The 23,577-nt window shown below is 40.6% G+C and overlaps 1 protein-coding gene across 3 annotated transcripts in view; it reads right to left on the minus strand.

Moving 5' to 3' along the window:
* Window positions 1-23,577, minus strand: part of TIAM2 (TIAM Rac1 associated GEF 2) — a gene marked incomplete at its 3' end in the record, with an annotated part of 132,492 nt that overhangs the window by 68,755 nt on the left and 40,160 nt on the right. For 2 of the 3 annotated variants that reach the window (XM_081905118.1, XM_081905116.1), the window contains exons 3-5: window positions 8,625-8,724; window positions 6,851-8,044; window positions 2,405-2,840 (exon numbers count right to left, since the gene is read on the minus strand). In XM_081905118.1, the coding sequence (XP_081761244.1) occupies window positions 2,405-2,840; window positions 6,851-8,038 (1,624 nt within the window). In that variant the 5' untranslated portion in view covers window positions 8,039-8,044; window positions 8,625-8,724. Of the gene's footprint in view, window positions 1-2,404; window positions 2,841-6,850; window positions 8,045-8,624; window positions 8,725-15,829; window positions 15,991-23,577 lie in introns of those variants that run through there. The other variant, XM_081905117.1, reaches the window with a different exon arrangement.

Consider the following 23,577-nt stretch of genomic DNA (forward strand, 5'->3'; position numbering starts at 1 on the left):
CGTGATGGAATCCAGAGCTCAGGGAAATGTCATTTACCTTCCCGCCACAGCGGTACCTATTTATCTACTTACACTGGTATGCTTTCGAACTGCTAGGTTGGCAGAAGCTGGGACAGAGTGATGGGAGTTCAAACTGCCAACATTCCAATTGGCAAGCACGAGAGGCTCAGTGGTTTAGACCACAATGCCACCCATGTCTCGTGTTCACTAGGAACAAATGTCAGGTTCTACAGTTAGGCAGGAAGAACCAGCTGTACAAATTGGGGACACCTGGATTATCTTTAGTACATGTGAAATGGATCTGGGGTCTTAAGTAGACCTCAAGATTAACATGAGTCAATAGTGTGATGCCAAAGAGGAGAGAGGAAAGAGAAGAGAGCAGCAGCAAATAAAAGCTAATGTTATTCTAGGCTGCATCACCAGAAGTATAGTGTCCAGATCAAGCGAACTCTACAATTCTATGATTTTATACTTAGTAATAAGGCAGCTTCCTATTTTCTTGACAAAAAAACTTGTTTTTTTCTTGCAGCTTTGTCAAAATAAACCAGCATTTCCACTTTTTAGACAATGACAGTGATTACTGTACAGTGTGTGCCTAATGTGTTCTAGAACAGGCAAATCTTGTTAAAATGCGGTTTCCCTTCTGACTCCATCCCTTCCTTCAACGTAATAACACAGAGATAAATTACACACACACACAGACACACACAAAATATTTCTTTGAAGTAGTATGTGCTGAATGACAAGCCCTGCAAAAAATGCAGAAAATCACCACCTCTCCAAGTTAATTAATCCTAATCCATGCTTTGCAATGCATATAATTTATTCAGCCATTGTCTTTGACATCCACCTACAAAGTATCCAGCGATTAACATAACCTAGGAATCACTGGTGTTTATTTTGTTCTGCATACACCACCTTCACTGGATGTTGACTGATATAACTGTCTTGTTGGTTTTTTTTGTACTTTTGAAAATCAGTAAGAAAATATTTACAAACACACAGACAAATCATTTGTCAGAGGAATTCAAGCCTTGAAATAGGTAACATGGTGCTCTGAGCACATACAGAGCTACTTTCTTTCAATGCTAAGTAACTATTATCAGGTCTCCTGCCAAACATCTGCATTAGGCAACAAGGCTTATAGGTCAGAAGGGATGAAGTTTAAGTAGGCTTGAATTATAAGAAAATTTTATTTGTTTGGTCATACGCCATAACAGACTTGAATTCCAACACTCACAGTTTAGAAGTCAAACAGCAAGGACGTTTATACCTGCCATTTTGCCCAAGCAGGAAATGATTCAACTATAACAATAATTCAACTATAACATGATTTATCATTGACCCACTTTCTCTTTAAAAAGACATTGCTTTTCAAAGTATTGCTTCATAGAACTAAGACTGAATGGAAGCAAAGTTAAAGGACAAAGAGACATTACTATGAGGAGCGGAGAAAACTGGGGAAATGTCCAGGAAACATAGATTATTCATGCTCAGACAGCCTGCTATGTACTGCAAGTTCTATCAACACAAAACGCAGGAGCAAAAGTGAGCACTGGCTGAGGATTAGTGCTGCAGAGCCCTAATGCTACATGTCTGCAGTCTGAACTCTCACACTCCAGCAAAAAGCACACTGACTATCAAAGTGCCAGATGTGTACAGTTAAGAGTACCAGTACCATAATAACATATGTTCTTAATTATCTCTCCCAATCACACTAAATAATGCCCTCTCAATTTCCATTCTACGATAGACCCCTTGACATGTGAATCCCATAAAGGAGGCATCATGTGATTACTGTGGCCCCACTTCCAGATGTCCATGTTTTTGCACTGAAGATGCCTATGCATGTGCAGTGGTTCATGTGTTACCTCCACAAATTGTGTTTTTATGCTGTGAACCACCCTGAGATCTGCAGATGAAGAACGGTATATAAATATAATGAACAATAAAATAATGAGAAAGGGCACAGAACCAGAAGAGGATTAAGACAGGCGATACTTCTGGGGAGGACACTCAAGGATGGTGGGGCAACCCTGTCGGTAGCTTTTACTCTAAAAGTTTCAGAATGTGAACTGCAGCAGCACGCACCCGTTGCAGACCAGGGAATAAGTGAAAGAGTAAGAAATATTAACACATGCAACTAGAACAGACAGAACATATTTGAATTACAAGAATCGTGAATACTTGCGCATGGGATAAATCTTCTGAAATCTTTCAACGAAAAGGTAACAAAGGGGGAACCATAAAACATTCATTATAAATATGCTTTTGATAACTTCTGTCCTAGTAATTGAAAGGCTTTTCAGAACAGATGCAGAATAGAAATAAATTTAAAATGCACTGCCAAATAATGCCATATAATGCAGTCTACATTAGTTAAGAACTATGAGCCATAACTGACCTTTCAGTGTTATCCAGTACTGTTTCCATTTTCTCCGAGTAACCAACTCAAGTTTCTTCTCTTTCTGTAGGGTCACAAGAGGTTTGAAGAAGAGCCACCCAGCTTTGCGGACCACTCCTTGTTCTTTCTCATACAGCAGATCCAGTTGTTCTAAGGAGCCGAGTGACTCGCTGCTCGAGTCCTCTGTTCCTGTGGAGGTGTCTGTGTTTTCATTGTTGGTCTTGCTCAGGTCAAGCTCCCGCATGAAGTTCTCATAAATGTTCTGTCTCAGGACATCACTGCTGATTGCATTAGCAGACTCACTTCTCTGTGGGAAGAACTGGCCAGAGCCAGCGGACCACAGAGAACCAGAGAAATGTGGGGGAGCAAGAGTGTCTGGAGAAAGACTTTCAATTCCGTTGTCAAAGTATTCACCTGAATCTTTGCATTTTGTTTCCTGTGGATAAAGTGGTAAAGTTAGTAAATCAGCATAGTCCTGCCCATCCCTTAAACATTAGCACTTGCTGACTCTAAGGTCTTATATGAAATCTACAGCACAGTAGCAACTGCTGTGATGTCTGTGGCACAGAGTATGATGGCAGCAGGCATCAGAAGCAGCCCTGAGGACTACAAATCCATCCTCTTCTTTTCGCATTGACAAATGGCAATGTTTTCTTTTGGAGTAACAAGGTATGTTTATTACAGTCGTACCTTGGAAGTTGAACGGAATCCATTCCGGAAGTCCGTTCAACTTCCAAAACATTTAAAAACCAAAGCAAGACTTCAGCAAGCTCCTGCAGCCAACCAGAAGCTGTGGAAGCCCCATCAGACATTTGACTTCCGAAAACAGTTCACAAACTGGAACAATCACATCTGGGTTTGCAGCATTCGGGAGCCAAAACGTTAGAGAACTAAGCTGTTCAAAAACCAAGGTATGACTGCATTGGTATAATTATCAGACCTCACCTGGAGTACTGTGTCCAGTTCTGGGCACCACAGTTCAAGAAGGACACTGACAAACTGGAACGTGTCCAGAGGAGGGCAACCAAAATGGTCAAAGGCCTGGAAACGATGCCTTATGAGGAACGGCTAAGGGAGCTGGGCATGTTTAGCCTGGAGAAGAGGAGGTTAAGGGGTGATATGATAGCCATGTTCAAATATATAAAAGGATGTCACATAGAGGAGGGAGAAAGGTTGTTTTCTGCTGCTCCAGAGAAGCGGACACGGAGCAGTGGATCCAAACTACAAGAAAGAAGATTCCACCTAAACATTAGGAAGAACTTCCTGACAGTAAGAGCTGTTCGACAGTGGAATTTGCTGCCAAGGAGTGTGGTGGAGTCTCCTTCTTTGGAGGTCTTTAAGCAGAGGCTTGACAACCATATGTCAGGAGTGCTCTGGTGGTGTTTCCTGCTTGGCAGGGGGTTGGACTCGATGGCCCTTGTGGTCTCTACCAACTATATGATTCTATGATTCTATAATTGTACTAAAATGTTCTGACTAATTTAAAACATTCACTATTCTATAAGGAATAATTTTGAACGGTTCCCCAGAGCACCTCATATAGGGTTCTCACAGGCTGTATCCCACCCAGGCAGCTCACAGGGCCAGATCTGCTTCGTTTCGGCAGAAGAACTGCATTTCATTCATTATTTGGACCCATTTCTGTACATAGGTCCACAGGATAGCAGGTATATATGCTGTTTTCATAACTCTTAAGGGCCATTCTCTGACATTAAACACTGCACCAGTCAGTGTGCACCATTCAACTATGAAATACCTTGCCAGATTGTGAGCCACAGTCCCAAGCTGCCAAACTTCTGACACTGGGCCTTCTCCTAAAGTGGAACTGTATGTGCAGCGTCATATGCAGCTATTGATGCCAGCCTCCAGCGGGGAAAAAGCTAAGCTGACTCTGCCTTCCCTCTGGGGAAGTTTCTGGGGAGCCTCGGGACAGAGGAAGAGGAAGGACGAGGTGGAGGTACTTCTTGAGTGCCTGGAGGCTCTGCAAGCATTTGAGCTGAGGGACATACATGCATCCCCATCAGAAATCTATTTCAGTACTAAGGCAACAAAAGACAAGTATGCCCAGTCTTCCATAGAAGCCCACCCATTTTTAACCCACCTTTCGTGCTTGCAATTCTCTGTACATAAAGTGTGTATGGGGTGTGTGGAGAATATAAGTGAAGAGGGGAAGACCAGAAAAATGAGCGAGGAACAGACAAGCACTCTGAGACACAGAAGCAGCGGAGAGAATCAGAAAAGGCATGTACAAAAAAAAGGGGGGAATTTTGAAAAAGACACTGCCAGCTCCCATTCAGCCAATCAGAGGACCGAGGCAGGGTGGCGGAGTCGGATTGACACAGCGACAGAGATGGTTTGGCAATGAAATTTGCACTCTGAGTAGGGAAAATGTTGGCAGTTGTTTGTTTATAATTTTAAAGGGCAAAATACCACAGCTTCTCTTTGCTAGAGACTACACCTCAATTCTGAGTGCCAGAATTAAATTCATGGTCACCATGACAACTGTGGTGACTATATTTGTAGATTCCTGTTTAGGAAGGTACCTAACTGTATCTCCAAGACTGGCATATACCATTAATTCTACCTTCATCTTTAATATATAGGACAAGTATTTTTTAAGCAATAACTTTTGGAACATTATGTTTGTTTGCTGTTTCTGAAAGTCTAATGATCCATCAGAGCAAAGTTGTATGTTACCCATTTGCACAAGCTGTGACTATGTGAAGGAATTTTTATAAGATGGGCAGAGCACTCAACTGTTCAGAGCCGAATACTTGACATATGATTTTGATTTTAATTTGGCAGCACTCATTTTCTAGATCTTCTGCTTATATGTACGTTAGTCTATCTGGAGATCATTACAGAACTGTAGTTTATAGGGCCTGATAGCAGAAGGTAATAATTACCATCAACTCCCACAGAGCTCTAAGACAATCTTCCCAAATAAATATCTTGGTATATAAATATCTTCCTCAATAGTGTTTGAGAATCAGTTCTGTTGGGTGGAGTATCCCTGCATGACACTATTACCGAAATGCTTAAAATAGAACATGTGCATGTGTAGAGTAAGTCATGAGCGAACACAATTACTTAATAATATCAAGTACTGAAAGAGCTATCCAAGGCAGCTGTTCACCACGCCATCAGAAGAACCTCCCAAATGTTTTACATTGTTTTCTCCAGTGATGCTTCCATAGCCTTTATTAAAGGACTTGCTTTGAACTTTAAAAAGAAATTAAGGACAGAACAGTGTGCTTCCGGTCATCACATCACAAGCACTGAATGGCATGCAACACTGCCCACTCCTTAAACCAGGGGTAGTCAAACTTTTTATACCTACCGCCCACTAATGCATCTTTCTTGATGGTAAAATTTCCCTACCACCCACCAGTGCTAGATGGAAGGAGGATTCAGTTTGTAGAACCGTAGAACCCCCTACTGCCCACCTAGAATCCTGAAACGCCCACTGGTGAGCAGTAGGGACCAGGTTGACAACCCCTGCCTTAAACTGTCACTCATCAAAAAAGCTGTGTCACGCTTTGGAGAGGATGAGTCACCTCCAACATGCAGCCACACCATTGCAGTACACCCACAGCTGCAGCTGTCATTAGAAAGGTCATTCTTCCCATGAAAAAGTCATTGCTATCAGAATGTTTATTCAGAGGTCCAAGGAGAAGAACCAGCCCTGACATACACTAATCTCGGACCTCTTTATTCTTCATAGATTACACCCGTCATACCCATGTTGGACACCAATGCTAATGGATTTTAAAATGTGGGCTTTCTAAAATGCCAACAATGATGTAAAAAGTGCTGGTTGGGTTTCAGTTTATGCAAAGAGAATATGCACATGAACTTCCAATACCTGCGCACAACCCTCCTCTCTCCTTTCTGTTGCTTTCTGTTGCTACAAAACGATCCTGCATGATACCTTAGCCAAGAGGTTTGATGAAACAGTCCAAGAAAGGAGGCAAGTGGGCACCACCCTGTGAGGAAGCTGCAGCTGGTACAATGCAGTGGCTCAACTGGGGTAGGATAAATACTTAACATTTCTGAAATCCTTATTTTTTCTGAGCACTCAAGTTGGCTATAATTTTGTGCATGGGTACATCAGCAATCTTGCAGATATCCTGTAAGTCTGAAGGTTATTTTACACCCTGAAGATGTCTAACTGAAAAGCAACATTGCATATTTTTATTTATTTTTTTAAATGTCTGAGTCCAGTGGTCTGTTTTCCCAACCATCAGTATTTTCAGACCACTGAATTGGAGAAGTTGAGTTATTTTGGAAAAGAAACTGCTATCATTTACACACACACACACACACACACACACACACACACACTGAACAAAAAGACTTGGCAACAAACCAACTTGTCATATACATTAATGGAAAGGGACTAATATTTGTACTTTTGAAAGAAATTTTGGCTGAAACTCCACATACCTGTAGTTTCCTCTTCTTTCTTGACAGGCTTCCTGTCCAATCACTGATTCTGCGCATACGGCTTTTCAGTGTTTCCTTTTTTGCTGCGTCTTCATTAAGGGTTGCAGATTTTCTGCAGGGCAGAGTGTAGGAAGAGTACTGCGGAGGTCCCCTGTGCTCTACCTTAGAAGGAACGTCTATGGCTGAGGTAAACGAAACACGGTTGCTTAAACCAGCATGATGAGCATTGATATAATCTGCAGAGAGCCCAATATCAGAGGTTTGGGAGCTTCTTAGATTTGAATCCCTATATAAATCACGGAGGGAAGAGAGAGATGAACTTTGGTTCAATGGTTTCTTGCAGCCATTCTGGGGAAATTCAACTTGGATACTTGCATCGAGGGTGCTCCTGGACAAGTATGACCCATCCAGTTCATTCATGTCTCCATTATTTCCCCACGGAGCATCATACCATGAAGACTCCGAGCTAATAGAGCTCCCTTTACTGGATCTAAGCCTTGAATCAGTGGCTGAGAGGCGGTGACTTCCAACATAGTCTGTGCCACATGTTTCCTTCACTTCAAGCACATTATTCTTTTCAGACTCTAAAGTAGGCGAGTACCGCAAGAGTTGAACTGGTCCACTGGAATCCTCTCTGGAGACTGTGCTGTTGCTGCTGCTGTTGTGAAATTCAACCCTCAAACACCCATCCAACTTCCCCAGTGTCTTAATGAGGACTTTTGGACTCATTCTGTCATCCGATGGTGGGCTTTCTTTCTTCCCATAGCAATTTAAGAAATGCCCATTACATTCCCTGGAAGCGACATGGTTGCTGGTAGCTTCAAAGTCAATGTAGTGCAATTTCTCAGGCAAAACTGCATTATTGCTCCCTTGACTGTAGCTTCCCAAGTTGTGCGTCCTATGTTTGGCATGGCTGCTACCCTTTGAAACTTTCACTACTGTGTCACCAAGTCTAGAGGAATAAGGCTGAGTATTCTTGAAATGAGAAAGGCAACTTCTGGTTATTGCTCGAGATTTGTAGTTTGTGCCACTGGTGCTGTGATTCCATCCCTGCGTGGAAGAGGACTTCTCATCTTTAGCATGGATGCTGCGAATTTTCAGAGAACAGGGCTTTTGCTTGGCACTGGGTGTAGAATTAGTATGATTTTTTGTTCCCTGAAGGCTGTATTGGCTTTCTGAATTCCCCATTTTTCACTAAATCAAGAGAGTATGAACAGCTGTGGTTATTAAAACACTCTAACAAAGTAAACTTTCAGTCTTACTTTTAAACTTCTAAAAATATTTGCTTATAAGAAAATTTCACTAATCTGGATTTTTTTATGGGGACAAAACAAGGGATGTTGTTGTTGTTTGCACATTTAGTTTGCATAGGAATTATCCTGGAAGCTACCTTATAAATTATTATCATCATTATTAATTTATTAACCACCTTCTAAAATACCATCCCAAGGCAATTTGCATATAAATAAAACAGTTAAAAACACAATAACAATAACAAATACATTCAAAACAAGATAAAAACCCTAACAAGTGGACATTCATGGTAAAGACCCATTTATCCAGCTGGAAAAGCTTGTTGGAGCAAAAATGTCTTCAACTGTTTCCAGAAAGTACAGATAGTTTGAATGTAACTTAAAGATTGTGCTGCACCCATGTCATGGCTTGAATTTATAGATTCTCAGCAGACCAAAGTTCAGATCTGCTGGGCTGCTTTCATTTTTCATTCTGCACAGCACTTCCTGGTTCAAAATGAAAACTTTTGTATCAGACAAACCTGAAGAATCACTCAAATGTAGATGGAATAACCAGTCTGTGTCCTTGGCATTATCTTGATAGCTGGTCACCAAGTTTCCCACATAATTCCACATGAATCCCTGTAAAACAAGAAGTTGGGTAAGGTCTCAGTCAAGTTAATACACACATCTTCATATTGTATTTAATGTTTTATAAAATGCTTTTTTAGACACCATTAACGTAGCAGTAATTATTTCAAATGACTTAACCATGCTAACACAAAAACCATGGCTAGTGCTCATGTGCTCCTTCTATGCTCATATTCCTTCCCTTAATTTCAGGGTCTTAGCAAATCAGTTTGCAGCTTCAGTGGAGCCAGACAAGCTATGGTTAGTGCAAACTTGCCCACATCCAAGGATTACAAACCATGGTCTAAAGTGAGTTTGTGGGCAAACTACATCTGCCTGAAATTTTGAGTTTACTTGGACACATTCATATATTGCCAAACCATGCTAGGCATTACATCTGAACCAGGCCCAAGTATCCCAAGGCAGAATATTACAATTAAAATTACCATCAAGTGAGATGCTGTAATATGATTCAAAGTTTTATGTTTAATAGCTGGATCTCAAATTATAGTTTGATAAATCTCTGTGGGGCTTTTGTTGTTCTCGATCCACAATCCCATCTGAATTCCAGCTGTGACCCAGAGGTAAAAGGCCACTGGGTAATTCACTCATCCTACCAGCTGGCAAACTCTGTTTGTATTTTAAGGTTGATCTGCCAGAAAAGTAACAACAACAAAAGGAAAGCACCAGGCGTTGCACACACCAAGGGACAAAAGCAGCTTTTGAGAAACTGACTCTAATAGAAACTTATTCAGAGAGCAGACAGAAAGCTGAATTTCAGAGTAAATAGATCAGCATCGCAGAACGTTGCTATAAGGTTTGTATTTCTAAAGCACACAAGAGACTTATTTCTTTTTATAACTTTCAGCTATCTAATGTACATTCTAGAATCTATGTTTGTAGAGCCCTAAGTATTTTAAGAACATGTGCCCTAAAGGTGAATAGAGATTTACGCTTTCCAAAAAACAAAGAAGACATTTTATTGTAATGTGTGTAATGTTTGTCAAACTTACAAAAAAATAATAATATTACACAAACTTGTTGTTCAAACATATAAATCACTAATCTACAGGTTAATGAAGCCTTTCTATAGCACTGACACAAAGAAGCCACATTGGAAGCTCAGCGAACAAATGACAATGACTTTCCAGATTATACCCTACAATATCAATGTATACAAAGTCATGAACATTTTCACTAATAGAAAATTAGCTGTACAAAGTGCTGTGACTCAATCTTATTACACCAACAAAAATACTTAAAAAAAAAATATTTATGACACCCCCTCCTTTGTAAGTACTAATTGCTTCAATGTATAAATGTCACCAACATAAAGTACGTTTTGGGTAACAGGCACAGCACAATGCTAAGATACAGACAAAACAACAGTGATGATTGGAAGGAAAACACCACATAAATTTCGCATGCCCCTTGTTACCGTGTAAATGGAAATCTCCAGGGGACTATTGACCAATGAAACACAGAGGAGTCACCAATGAGAGCATTTATATTCAGAACCAAAGTTACAAGAACATAAACTACATTCACAAGGCAACTTTCAGAAGCCTATTTCTATTTATAAGAGGACATGAAGCCCAATTTGTCTGAAGAATCAGTCAAAGACCATCTGGTCTCTACCATGATTGTGCACTCACAGAATAATCCTTTTTAACAGAGCAAGTGGCAAGCAAGCTGCTGTTATAGACCTCAGTATAACAGCATCAATTCTTCAAACTTAAGCCACTGATACAGCCTCCATTGTACACCAATACAATGAAGATGGTTAATAAATACATCTATCAAAGGCAGGTATGCAAAACGAGCTGACACTCAGCACAATGAACAGTTAAGGCTACAAGCACTGCATGTGAAAAGTACTGTCATGGAGCACTATTTCTTATCATGTAAGGCAACTTCCTAACAGCAGAAAGCAAACACAAGAGATTGCCAGCACTTAAAACTATGTGTTTTAGTCCTGATTACACTTGGTAATAAACGCATGATCATTTATAACTTGTTCACTTTATTCATACGCTAGGCTGTCTCACTGTGGCTAGATTTGCCACAGAGGCATTCCTTTATCTCTATCTTATAATGAGTTGGACCATTGTCTATTTAGCTTAGTACTACCTACACTAACTAGCAGTAGCTCTCCAGACTTTAAAGAAATGGGCTCTCCCATTCCTATCTGAGTGAAAATTTCTGCCTGCTACATCTCTTCATGACTGAGCTGCAGTTGTGAGGCTTGCACTCTCCTCGACTCCCCTTTCTTCTTCCAGTGAGCCACAAATGTGAGATCAGAAGTTTTCATTTCCATTTTAGATTAACCATGGTTCATCGCATCATCCAAAATCTAAACTGTGGTTAACTTAATTATGGTTAAATTGAAATAATCTAGATTCATAAACTTGGCCTGAAGTTGGCTAGCTTCAACACACTATAGTTAAGCCTGAATTTATTTTGTTTGAGTTTGAACATTTGAGTTTGAACAACACAACAAGCTATGGATGATCTAAAATAGAAATGAAATCTCCTGAATACCTCCTTGCAACACAGCTGGAGGGTGGGCAGCATAAGCTATGGTTTGCTGAGGCTCATTCTTGTGGTTCTTAGGTCCTAATAAAGTCAGTGAATTCTGTTTATTGTCACCAATTCTTTATCCCAGACACAACCCAGTAACCATCCAGTTAATGGTCATTTCAAGGGTTCTGCCACGCAGCAGATTCAGCTTTATTTGGGGGGCTGTCCCAGGTAGGACCATTCAAAGCACCTGAATATTCACAAGCAATTGGTTTCTTTTTTTGTTAGCCAACTATCACATAACATCACATTATTCAAACAAATGGATTCAAGGTCTAGGGGATCTTGACATCATATAAATGGATCATGTTTAGAATAAATAACAAAATGTAAAAGTGTAACCACACCTTGAATTTTATAATTCATAGGGGGGAAATGACAGAGGAAATGTAAGGGGAGGCTATTTTATAAGAAATATATAGTGCATGCCCCCCGCAAAAAAGGTTGCTGGCTTCTTAAAGGCCAATGGCCATAGAGTTCAATGGGTTTTTCCACAGCAAGTCAAACACATCCACCTATTCCTCTTACAAACTTGATGTTATTTTACTGCACTGCTGTGATGTGAAATAAAATGGCGTAAATCTAGCTCTTGCAAATCAGTAGAGTGCGGCAGCCGAAATGATCATGAGGCTAGAACAACTCCTCTGTGAGGAAAGGCTGCAATATATGAAGTGTTTTAGTTTAGAAATAGGCGAGTAAGACAGGACATGATAAGGATGTATTAAGTTATTCACCTTGTTTTTATGTATAAGCCACCATGAAAAAAGGGTATAAATAAATATGTGACGATAATACTAATACTAAAAGAGGTTAGAGAGTTTTTTCTCTCTTTCATAATACTAGAACCCTGAGTCAACAATAAAGCCGAATGTGGAAAGTTTCAGGACAGCCAAATAAAGATCTTCCCACACTTAAATTCCCTACCACAAGATAAACAGTTGGCCACCAACTTGGGTGGCTTTAAAAGGGAGTTAAGACAGATTAATGGAGGATATAGCTGTCAATGGCTACTGGCCATGATGGATGTGCAAGACCTCCAGTATCAGAGGTGGTATTCTTATAATTATTATTACCCACATTTCGTCCACAGTCCCTGGGTTGGTTACAACAATCTAAAATTCAGGAGTAAAATAGTTAAAACAAATCTCAGCCACAGAAATAGGGTGGGTCTTGAATGCCAACTGGTGGGGAACACAAGCAGGGAGGGTGCTATTGTGCCCACGCCTTGCTTGCAAGCTTCCCATAAGCCTCTGGTTGGCCATTGTGAGAAATGATGCTGGACTAGATGGGCTCTTCCCTATATTCACAACAGCTTTTCTTTCATCACAATCCTATGTCAATAACTCATGCACACGTATGACCATGATGTTTGCATTAGCAGGATATTCAATAGGAAATTATGTTATTGGATAGCCGCACAAGGATATAGTATATTTCCTTGTCAAGTTGAGCACTTTGTATTAAAAGTAAAACTGCAAATGTAAGAGGACAAAACCACTTACATTATTATTACATTCATGCGCCTTCTGCCAAGGCCACACGTGACTTTTTTATATATCAAGCAACTGAGTGGAGATGTGTGCATAACAGTTTTCAGCTCTTTCACAGAAGACTTCCTGGCATAATTTACTGCATTTTTGAAAACCAGGCATCTTAGTCACATGCTATTGCAAACCAAAAGCAGAGCTTTTGATTTCTACAATCTTAGCAATACTCCTATGCCTACACACGCACACCCACCCACCCTAAATTAATGCTACTATGATATTCTTGGCAGATTTACTATTTTAAATTATATACCAAGAAACTCAAGGAATGAGCAGCCACACAAATACAAATGATTATGATTTTTATATTCCTTTTTAGTCTTAAAGGGTTCAGTTCTTCCAACTGGAAGCATGATTTATGTATTCTAGTTTAATGCCATTTTGACACCATTATAGAACGGTCTCTCACCAAATCTGAAACCAAAGAATCTACATACGTTCCACAAATCAGCAGCCTAAAAAATATGAACAGCAATCTCAAAAATAAAGAAAGAAAGGCACATTGCAGAGTGCAATTGTAGACACTTCTTGTTCACGTGTTCTATTTTGAAGATTAAATGTGGACTACTTTATTTTAGTAAGGTAAAGATAATGGACCATTAGGTCCAGCCGCAAACGACTCTGGGGTTGTGGCACTCATCTCGCTTTATTTTAGTACATGTGCAAAATCACATCCTTATCTTCCAGGTTAATTATTCCTTAATAGCAATGACCTTCCGATTCTGTAGTCACAGTAAGTAACAAATTCAAATCACCACTCCTTGCACTACTGTAAGATAAGACTAAAATCATGTGGAATCAACTTTACTATGCAGTCTTCCTGGAAATGGTCCTCTGGGTATACTCAAGATTCAGCATGATTACTCACATGACATGCAGCTGTTGCCTACTGTCTCCGCTGCACCCTCTCAATTTGGGATGTAGAAAAGGATATAATGGAAATGACACACCAGTGCATTACACTTTGTGGTCAGCCATCAGTTCCAATGTAGGTTTGTCAAATTAGCACATACCAACAGTACTAATTGCAAACAACTAAGTCATTGCAGTTTAGAATTAGAAGGAAGTTATCACATGAACACAAAACAGTTGATAGGTATGAACATTAATAGTGCATAAGATCCGATCTAACAAAAAGAAAGTGAAGACCTCAATCATGCCATATCATGTCACTGGGGTTAATAGAGTGATGCAGTGGATGGACAGTTGGGTTTGGATGTGGGAGACTGAGCCCCAAATCCCTGTACATCTGGTATCCTGATAAAGGTACCTACAGCCTTAGTTTATTCCATAAGGTAGGCAAATAGATGGATGGATGAAGTACGCTGTACAGCAGAGTGTACTGTAGAAATGATAATAGTGTGAGGCAATCCCAACTATAAAGATCCACTTTCCTCTAAAAAGTGCAAAACCCATCCAACTATGACACTGCTTCCATTATGCCTGTGTGCACACTGGGGTTTTATGCATTTTCATTCTAGTCTTATCATATAGTTACACAGCCACCATCTGCTGCAAAGCCCTGAATCATGGTCCCCACTCGTGCCTAATGAACATCCTCCAATTGCCTTGGGTAGTTGGATGAAGACCAACCTGCCCCAACAGCAAACTCTACCAACATAGAAGGCTACTTTTAGGACTAGAAACAAAAGTGCCTACTCCTTCAGGCTCTTTTCCTGTACTAGTTTTCTGCTAGAAAACACAACCTCACCTTCCTTTAGCTGAATTAAATGGTCACAGGCTCTTTTGACATACTGCAGCTCCTAGTCACAGACTCTCTCCTTTCCCTACCTAGGGTGCTTAAGTATTTCTGGCAACATCCTTTCCCAGGCCATCAACTACTTCCTCTGCCAAAGCCAATGCTTTTGCCTGACACTTCAGTGGTGTCGCTCATTGCTGCATCACTGCTGATGTGGCCTTGAATGCCAGTGCTGGCCCAGAGCAGCCACTGAATTGAGATAAACCACTGGTGCTCTTATTGCTGCATGAAGTCCTTCTTGATTTTGCACAAAAAGCTTACTCTGGGACCATTCAGAGCTATCCTGTAACTAATAAACTAGTTTTAAATAAAGCCGGAACAAAATGCCAAATGCCACTAAAGCCAATTATTTCAAAATAAGTGGCTTAGAATAGGATGCCAGTTACACCAAGGGAGGCATATCAACTTAGCAATTCCCTTCTAGTGGAAATAATGATCAGCACTCTTAATAAAGACACTTCCTCTTTTTCAGTAGCATTTTTCTTTCATAAACACATAAAATATGTCTTGTTGGATCACACCAAGGCTCCATCTATTGTAGCATGTTGATTCCAACAGCAGCTGCCAGATACTTATCATTTGGAACTGCAAAGGTATCATTAGAATGGTTGTATTGTGTGGCATATGAATAACATTCCATCTGAAAAGCTATGCAATAGCCTAAAGATCCATCCTAGCCAGGGGGGGTGGGGAGGGAGGGAGGGGAGAAGGAAGCATCCATACTTTGTTGTTGTTTTTTTTAAAAAGTTACTTAATTCAATATTGGAGCAAGTTCAGACCTGAAGTGTTCATCTAATATATAAGTAATACAGAATAACAATAAAGTAATTTTTCAGACAGTTAAGCAAGGCATTTATGCACTGTAAATTTCAGGGAAAAACAACCAAGAGAGCAAGCAAGAGTTATTTACAGATTAGTCATAGTGTATGCAGGCAGGATAAAAGCTCTACTGCAGAAATCTTTCTCTGTAAGGAAATAAATCTTTTACTCTTCAAACAGTAAGACAATTTGAATAGCAGCTAACTCAACGGTTTAAACAACGGCAACCACTAGCTCGTTCAGCAAAGTCGCTCATAAGACTGCTGAAAGGGAAATGTGTCCCTCTTAATCTGTTTGGAAAGGAAAGCAAAACTTCAAAGCCAAGAATCACAAACAGAACCGCTCTGCCCAGTTCCCCCTTCACAACTTCTTTTCTTATTGAGCAAACTGCGTGTCCCACTAGATTCCTTACCCCAATCTCTGCTGCCCAAAGCTTCTGCTCTAGTCCGTTTCTCCAAACGTGTCACAGAACCGTTTAGCATACATACACACAGACTCTCCCTTTCTTTTTCTGCTTCTGGTAAGCCAGGAAACTGTGTCTAAGTCTCCAAAATGTTCAGCAGTTATGGGCTAAAAACAGATTCTGTGCTACGCTGGATATATTTTTGTCTGCAAGCTACACACCCTCCTCATGTTCAATTTTTTCCATTGGTGGAACAGGATGATGCAGACTTAACCAGAAAGTGGTTTTCCATGGGCCGCTTGAAATGATTAGCCTGGACAGCCTGCCATAATGCCTCTAAGCCTTCAGGGAATACTCTATGACTAGGCTGTTGTTTGACCCTGCATTCCTGAATTACCACCAAAGTGCCATAGGAAAGCTACTAAAAGGCTTGCTGAATAAAGGTTTGCTTGCTTAAAAGGTAGGACTTCAGTGTCTTTAAAATATACATCTATATATTAATTAATAATGCATAACTTTAACTTTCTTCATTTTAATATAGTTCGCCTAGATAAACAAGCAACTTCCCAAACCACAGATGGAATGTTATATTTCTTATATAAAGTCCTTAAAGTTATTGTGCAGCATAGTATTAGGCATAGTCAAACTTGACAGATTCTTGCTTTTATTTTAGAATGTTAAAAATTCAGCTGTAACCACCAATAGCCCTCAATTACTTTAACCCTCAGTAACTTTAACAACAATGAAAGCTCCTTATTTCAGAATGCAGCAGTAACCCAAAGTTTCATAGTCCTATCAAAATAATACAATGCATTAAGAAATGAGTCATTTACCCAGCAAGGTAAACTGATGGTTGGTTTTTAGACCTCACAACTTTTAAAAAACTCCTTGGACTCAGTGATGCATTGTAACAGGTTATAATTGCTTCTCCAATATATGCTGTTGATAAAGGAGTGAAGAGCTATTTTAGCTTCCTATGTGGACACTTTTAGTGATTTATGAATTTTTTTGTATTCCCCACCAGCCCACCCAAGAAATGCAAAATACTGTAGAACAAGACTGTACCACTAGATTGAGCCTTACAGGGTGGAAAAAGTTGCCTTGTAATTGTTACAATAATTCATCCTACACAGATAATTCATACAACGCAGATTGCAATAGCCCTTCTGAAGCTGAAGCTGTTAAAACCAGCACAGAACTGCCAAGCTGCTCTTACCACTCTCCATCACCGCAAGTAAGCTACAAAAGGGGTAAGGTGGAATAATATGACATATCTTTTCAACCAATTTTAGAAAACAGAACTTTTGATGGGGTGCTAACTGCAGATAGGATTTCACTAGCCCTGCCATGCAAAACTTTTATTAAAAAAATCAGCATTTGTCTTTTTGGTATGAAAACCTATGGACTTTGGCTATTGCAGAAAAGAATAACACATAAACTTTGGGTCTCCAGAGAGATGGAGGACCTAGAACGCTTCTACATCATCTGGGATCTTATTTCTTATGCTTGAGAGTAGTTGATTGGGCAATATGGCTATCCTGATTTATATTGGTGTGTTACCACTTCTTTCCATGCTCCTTCTCTTGTATGTGTGTTGAGCTGTGTACAAGGCAATACCCGACTACTGTACTTTCAAGTAGTCAGTAATAGTCACTATATTTCAGGAAAACGTCATTAAAAACAAAACCCTGGTGTTTGGCCAAGATTAAGGGGGGCAATCAGGTGGGGAGGACCTGTATGACATTCTCCCTCCCTCTTTCTCTTTCTCTCTCTCTTTCTCTCTCTCTCTCCTTTATGTTCAACCTGTGAATTTTTGCTTTGATTTCTTCAGGTGATTTCCATTTATTATTTTCCCATGAGATTTCATTTTCTCTACCTCATTTATTGTCAATCATTTTTACCCATTTTTGCTATTTCTGGATGCAACAGGGCACCAGTACTTAGCTCTGCTTGCATTAATAGACATCCTGACCTCTGGTGTTTAATTGTATTGTAATCGCTATACCTATATTCTTTGGTATTGTTCTAATTTCCTCTCATCAATCAAATATACTTAGCTCAGCCCATTTAGCTGCAGAAATTTTAAAGTGGATTTCTCTTATCGGGAATCAGGATGTAAAGAATTTCAGGCATTTCCCTGGTTTTACCTTGGGTCCAATATAATGTGAATATAAAAGAATATTTCTGACATTCCAGTTTTTTGCTTCTCAACTCCATAATAACTACTCATAGCAAATCGTCTTATGTTATCTAATAAGAAGCCCTAATCTAGTTTGTTGGCTTATCAGATTGCCATTGCCATTTGTTTACATAAAAATGCATAGGGGATATGTATATGGCTAGCTTAGCTTTATCCAGGGAGGAAATATGGCATTACAATTTCAAATAAAATGATCTCAAAAACATAACATGTAAAATAAAAGTGTGTCTATTTGCATTTGCACATCACAAGCTGAGTGATGTATTGGAATTTGCTGCTACAAGAAAAGCTGCCCAAGGCAAAATTAATGACACAGACAAGTTCAACATCTGCCAAGGCATCTAATAACTCTCAGCCATTTTGCTTGTTGGAGGTGCCTTTGTTTGAAATGACAGGTTCTTAATAGCCTGAGTTACTCGCCAAGTCTCAAGGGACTCTTTCTACTCATGGTCTGTTGGGAAGCGGGGTGGGGGTGGGGGTGTGGCATGCACACACACACACACACACACACACACGTTCTTTTACTCTTTTACAGCCCATCATGCTAATCAAGGAGAACATCACCATATGAACCCATTTTAATCATGCAAGTAAAATAGACAGGAAGCAAAAACTGAATGCAAGCAACTCTTACATGTTTCTCTAGTTTTTGTTTAAAACATCGTTTGTACTGTATTCTGAAACTCTGCACTGCAGAGAAATATGCAAGTGTGTTGCGATATTGCTAATCATTGCAATTGTTAGTTGAGGGCCATCAGTGTTGATTGCACAGGGTTCCTGCCCTGAGGCGCTTGCAACATTTGAGGCAGGAGAAGATACAATGAAAGCAGAATAAAGTGGATTCACAAATGAACATGGAAGTAATATGCAGTTGTTTAAAAGCTATTCAGGCTTTCAAAACAGTGTTTTGAAACTGGCACTTTTGAAGAAAAAGCAATCCCTGATACTACTGAGAATCCCCCTTGCCTGGCTTCTATTTGTGGCCAAGGGTGCTATTTGAGGACATAAAGGTGAGGAGATAACATTTAAAACTAATAATTATCTTATTAAAAAATTATCCTGTAGTGTGGTAATCCTTTTCCTCTTTAATCAATCATTTTGCAAGATAACACATATACCAGAAGAGCATGAAAAGATCTAGATAAGCAGCAAACACATGTAACAAAACAGCTCACTCAGAAAAGTCATCCAGCTTCCTCACAATGGCCTGCATCTTATCAGGGATCAGAAGCGGTTTCTGCCATTCTAACACAACCTTGCATGGCCATTTCTCCTGCAAATAGTAACTGGAGATCCCAGACTTATGATGACAGAACAAAGCTGTAATATGATTTATTCTAACTGTTGCCAGAATCCAGTGCTGTCTTATTCCATTGGTTTCGGGAGCCACAAATAAATGCTTTGGTGTTTTTTTTAAAAAAAGTTGCTGAAATTTTATGTGGAACACACACCACATAGAGAAAAAGTAAGCCAGTCTCTATGGAACAAATGGTTAATTATCAATCTGACAGATAATCTAGATTATTTACTTCTCCCCTATAAATGTTCTACAACAGAGAAAAAAATATAGGCAACATTATAACAATCTTAGACTGTATTTCTAAAATACACTTACAGTGGTACCTCGGGTTACATACGCTTCAGGTTGCAGACTCCGCTAACCCAGAAACAGTACCTCGGGTTAAGAACTTTGCTTCAGGATGAGAACAGAAATCGGGCTCCGGCAGCGTGGCGGCAGCAGGAGGCCCCATTAGCAAAAGTGGTGCTTCAGGTGAAGAACAGTTTCAGGTTAAGAACGGACCTCCGGAATGAATTAAGTACTTAACCTGAGGTACCACTGTACTTGCATTGCTATGCTAAAGTGAGAAGAACACAGATTTCAGTCAATTATGTACAAGATAACTTTTTTGGGGGGGGATGTTTTGCCACTAGAAAAGTATGAACTTTCTAAAAAATGAAATGGAACCTGGTGTGCTAAGCCAAACTAATACCATAATAGAATGTTCATTCCCACTTCTAGACAACATTTGCCTCAATGACAGTAATCACTAAAATACATTGAAAGTATATTTAAAATGCAGCTGTTATGATTGGGATGTAGAGCTATTGTTACTTCCCCGTGAATCCTGCTTTTAATAGTCCACACATGTTGTGGAGAAGCTGAAATCTGACTTGTGGGCATCCAGCATTCTAGTCACCTGCAAACACATTTGAAAGATTTCTGTAGGTGGAGATACAACCTTGCTTAACTTTAATATTTGAAACATCACATTTCGTGGTACCAACTCACAAGACCAGCTGATCGAATACACACAGGGAAAATAATGAATACAAATGATTAAAATGGTCAGACATTTCCTAGTTAGTGCCCCCAAAAAACTGCAGTTCCTAACTGGCACTGCATAATATAACTTTCTTTCTGCTAAATGTGCTCAGATAGCCAAGTGCCTGTTGTTAATCCTGGGCATCTGGAAGTCAGAATAATGCTGTCTTTGAAGCTGTGTGCATTATTCCACAGTGGCTGAGGAGGGAAACAGCCACCCAGAGTGATCCTTTGAGAGGATCCCATAACAAGGGTTGCATCTAGACACTGATTGGTAGAACACTCACATTTCTGATTCCTGTATACTGTGTTATCCCCCAGGTTAAGTGGGGTCCTTTCTCCCCACTCAGTGTTGAGCCTGGATTTGCATAATACTGATTGGTTGGCCCTGTGTCAATAAAATCAGTCCTGCTTCAGAAGCAGTTAAAAATAATGAAAGCAAAAAATGTGCTCTTCAAAAGCATTAAAGCTTTAGGTATAACTATTGGTTTTCTGATGAGCTCTGGGTGATAAAACAGGCAGTGGCAGCACAGGTGACACAAGTCCATGTGTTAGCTCTAGTGTACAGGGACCCCTGACCATTAGGTCCAGACGTGACCGACTCTGGGGTAGCAGCGGTCTTCTCGCTCTATAGGCAGAGGGAGCCGGCGTTTCTCTGCAGACAGCTTCTGGATCATGTGGCCAACATGACTAAGCCGCTTCTGGTGAACCAGAGCAGCGCATGGAAACGCCGTTTACCTTTCCCGCCAGAGCTATACCTATTTATCTACTTGCACTTTGACGTGCTTTCGAACTGCTAGGTTGGCAGGAGCAGGGACGAAACAATGGGAGCTCACCCCGTTGTGGGGATCCGAACTGCCAACCTTCTGATCAGCAAGCCGTAGGCTCTGTGGTTTAGACCATAGCGCCATCCGTGTTCTAAGCTCTAGTGTACAAAGCCGTAAATGGCTTGGGACCCAGGTACCTGAAAGAACTCCTCCTGAGGAACAACCATATTAGGTTCTAAGATAAGCAGGGAAGTCCCTATTGGTGCTGCTACTGCTGGGATCTACCCAGCTGGCCCTCTTGGTGGCAATTCCATGTCTATGGAATGCTTTCCTCTGGTGAGGTGCATCTATTTCCCCCATTATTAACTTTTAGGAAAAACTTTAAAACATTCCTGTACACCCAAGCATTTGAATACTGAAAGATAACTTTTATTGATGACCTTGAAATTATATGTAGCTGTTTGGCACATTTTTAGATGCTCTCAATGCTTTTAAATGTTTGTAGATGTTATTAAATGTGTAAATACATTTTTATTTTAAAGCTGTAATTTTATCACCTTGTGCTTGTGCCTCTGGGCTCCTTTGTGAGGAAAGGCAGGAGATAATTTTAGGGCAGTAATCCAACATTCCTGCTCCATCAGCACAAGAGACTTACACTTGTTGGACAGAATTTCAACCCTCCTCGCCTCTCCCATGCAGCCAGCCAGACACCCACCCGCCCACCCTCTGGAAGGTAGGGGAACACTTTGGGGTGCAGGGGGGAGGAGTTCCTCTGCTCATGGAGCACTGGATACAACCCTAGATAAATTAATAACAATACTAATAGTAATGTAGCAGGGAAGCAGAGGTTGCCGTGCAGCTGCAGATGTGTCAGCCTAGCAGGTTTTGAAGGAACTGAGATATATGAGGGCCACTCTTAACAAACCTAGATTATTAGGAAATCCCTTGACCAGCTCATGCATATCATAACTACCTAACTTATATAATGGGAGTTGGTTCACAGGGTGGCTTCTGACACATGTCACAATTGTACAAAACGAGTAATTATGTGGTGGTTAGGTGATTCAATTCATGCTTGATATGAAGAAGTCTCATGGACACACTAAAAAGCAAAGAGACTGGTGTTTTACAGAAATAACTTCTGATTCAGTTTTCAGAAAGGAATATTAGCTCTTACTTTGTTTAGTTGGCTGCTCAATCGTTTCCTTTTGGAACCCTTTCCTAATTTTCTAGGAATGCAGCACTTGTAGAATGCTAACAGTACTACTGGCCAGGAAAAGCGGAAACCCACACCTACAGAACACAGATCATTAATCAGTTCATAAAACTGTTGTCAAGCACTGGATGTACGGTAATTCACAATCAGAACAAGTTCACATAGAAGCCTTTCCATGTAACTTCTGGACTGGCCTTAATTCAACCATCTAATTAGGTCAGAATGATTACCTAGAAATGATACTCATTTTAAGCCAGATGTTTTAAGTTCTCTCATCCTGATTTATTATTTTAACCATTTTTGAATGCCCAATAATTTCCGTTCCATCTGTGAACATTTTAATGTACATCCTTCCAAATTCCTGGAACTGTGTTACTGCATAACCCCGGGCATGCTAACTCAGAAGTCAGTAGGGCTTAAAGGTAAAGGTAAAGGTACCCCTGCCCGTACGGGCCAGTCTTGACAGACTCTGGGGTTGTGCGCCCATCTCACTTAAGAGGCCAGGGGCCAGCGCTGTCCGGAGACACTTCCGGGTCACATGGCCAGTGTGACATCGCTGCTCTGGTGAGCCAGAGCTGCACACGGAAACGCCGTTTACCTTCCCGCTGGTAAGCGGTCCCTATTTATCTACTTGCACCCGGAGGTGCTTTCGAACTGCTAGGTTGGCAGGCGCTGGGACCGAGCAGCGGGAGCGCACCCCGCAGCAGGGATTCGAACCGCCGACCTTTCGATCAGCAAGTCCTAGGCGCTGAGGCTTTAACCCACAGCGCCACCTGTGTCCCAATGTGCTTGGGATTGCAACCTTAATGTACACCACACCATGGATACAGACCCTCTCCCTTCATGTGTATCCCAGCTCCCAGGACCAAAGGTGTGCTGGGCGATACAGAGTTAGAGTGCACACCTGGCTGCGAAGAAACTTAAGAAGGATCTCTTCAGGTGCAGGAGGCACTAACTGCATTTTGTAGCCCAGCTGATGATCTGGAAGGGGTCAGGCTGAACTAGCATAGAACCCCCCAGAGTCTGTCTGGCCTTTCCTAGTGCAACAACTCCCAACAGGGTGTTTCTATTCTCATTTCTTCCTTGACTTAGCTTCTATTTGTTTTAAGTTTCATTTCTTCTGCCTAATCTTGAATAGAGCCACTTCAGCTCTGTAGTTGTGTTTGAACTGGTACGCTGCACCACACTTCCAGTATCTATACCACCAGATGCTGGTATCATACTGTTTGGATCCCAGTACAATGAAGTGAC

The sequence above is a fragment of the Podarcis melisellensis genome, assembly GCF_964234715.1.
Source record: "Podarcis melisellensis genome assembly, chromosome: 3".
NCBI lineage: Eukaryota > Metazoa > Chordata > Lepidosauria > Squamata > Lacertidae > Podarcis > Podarcis melisellensis.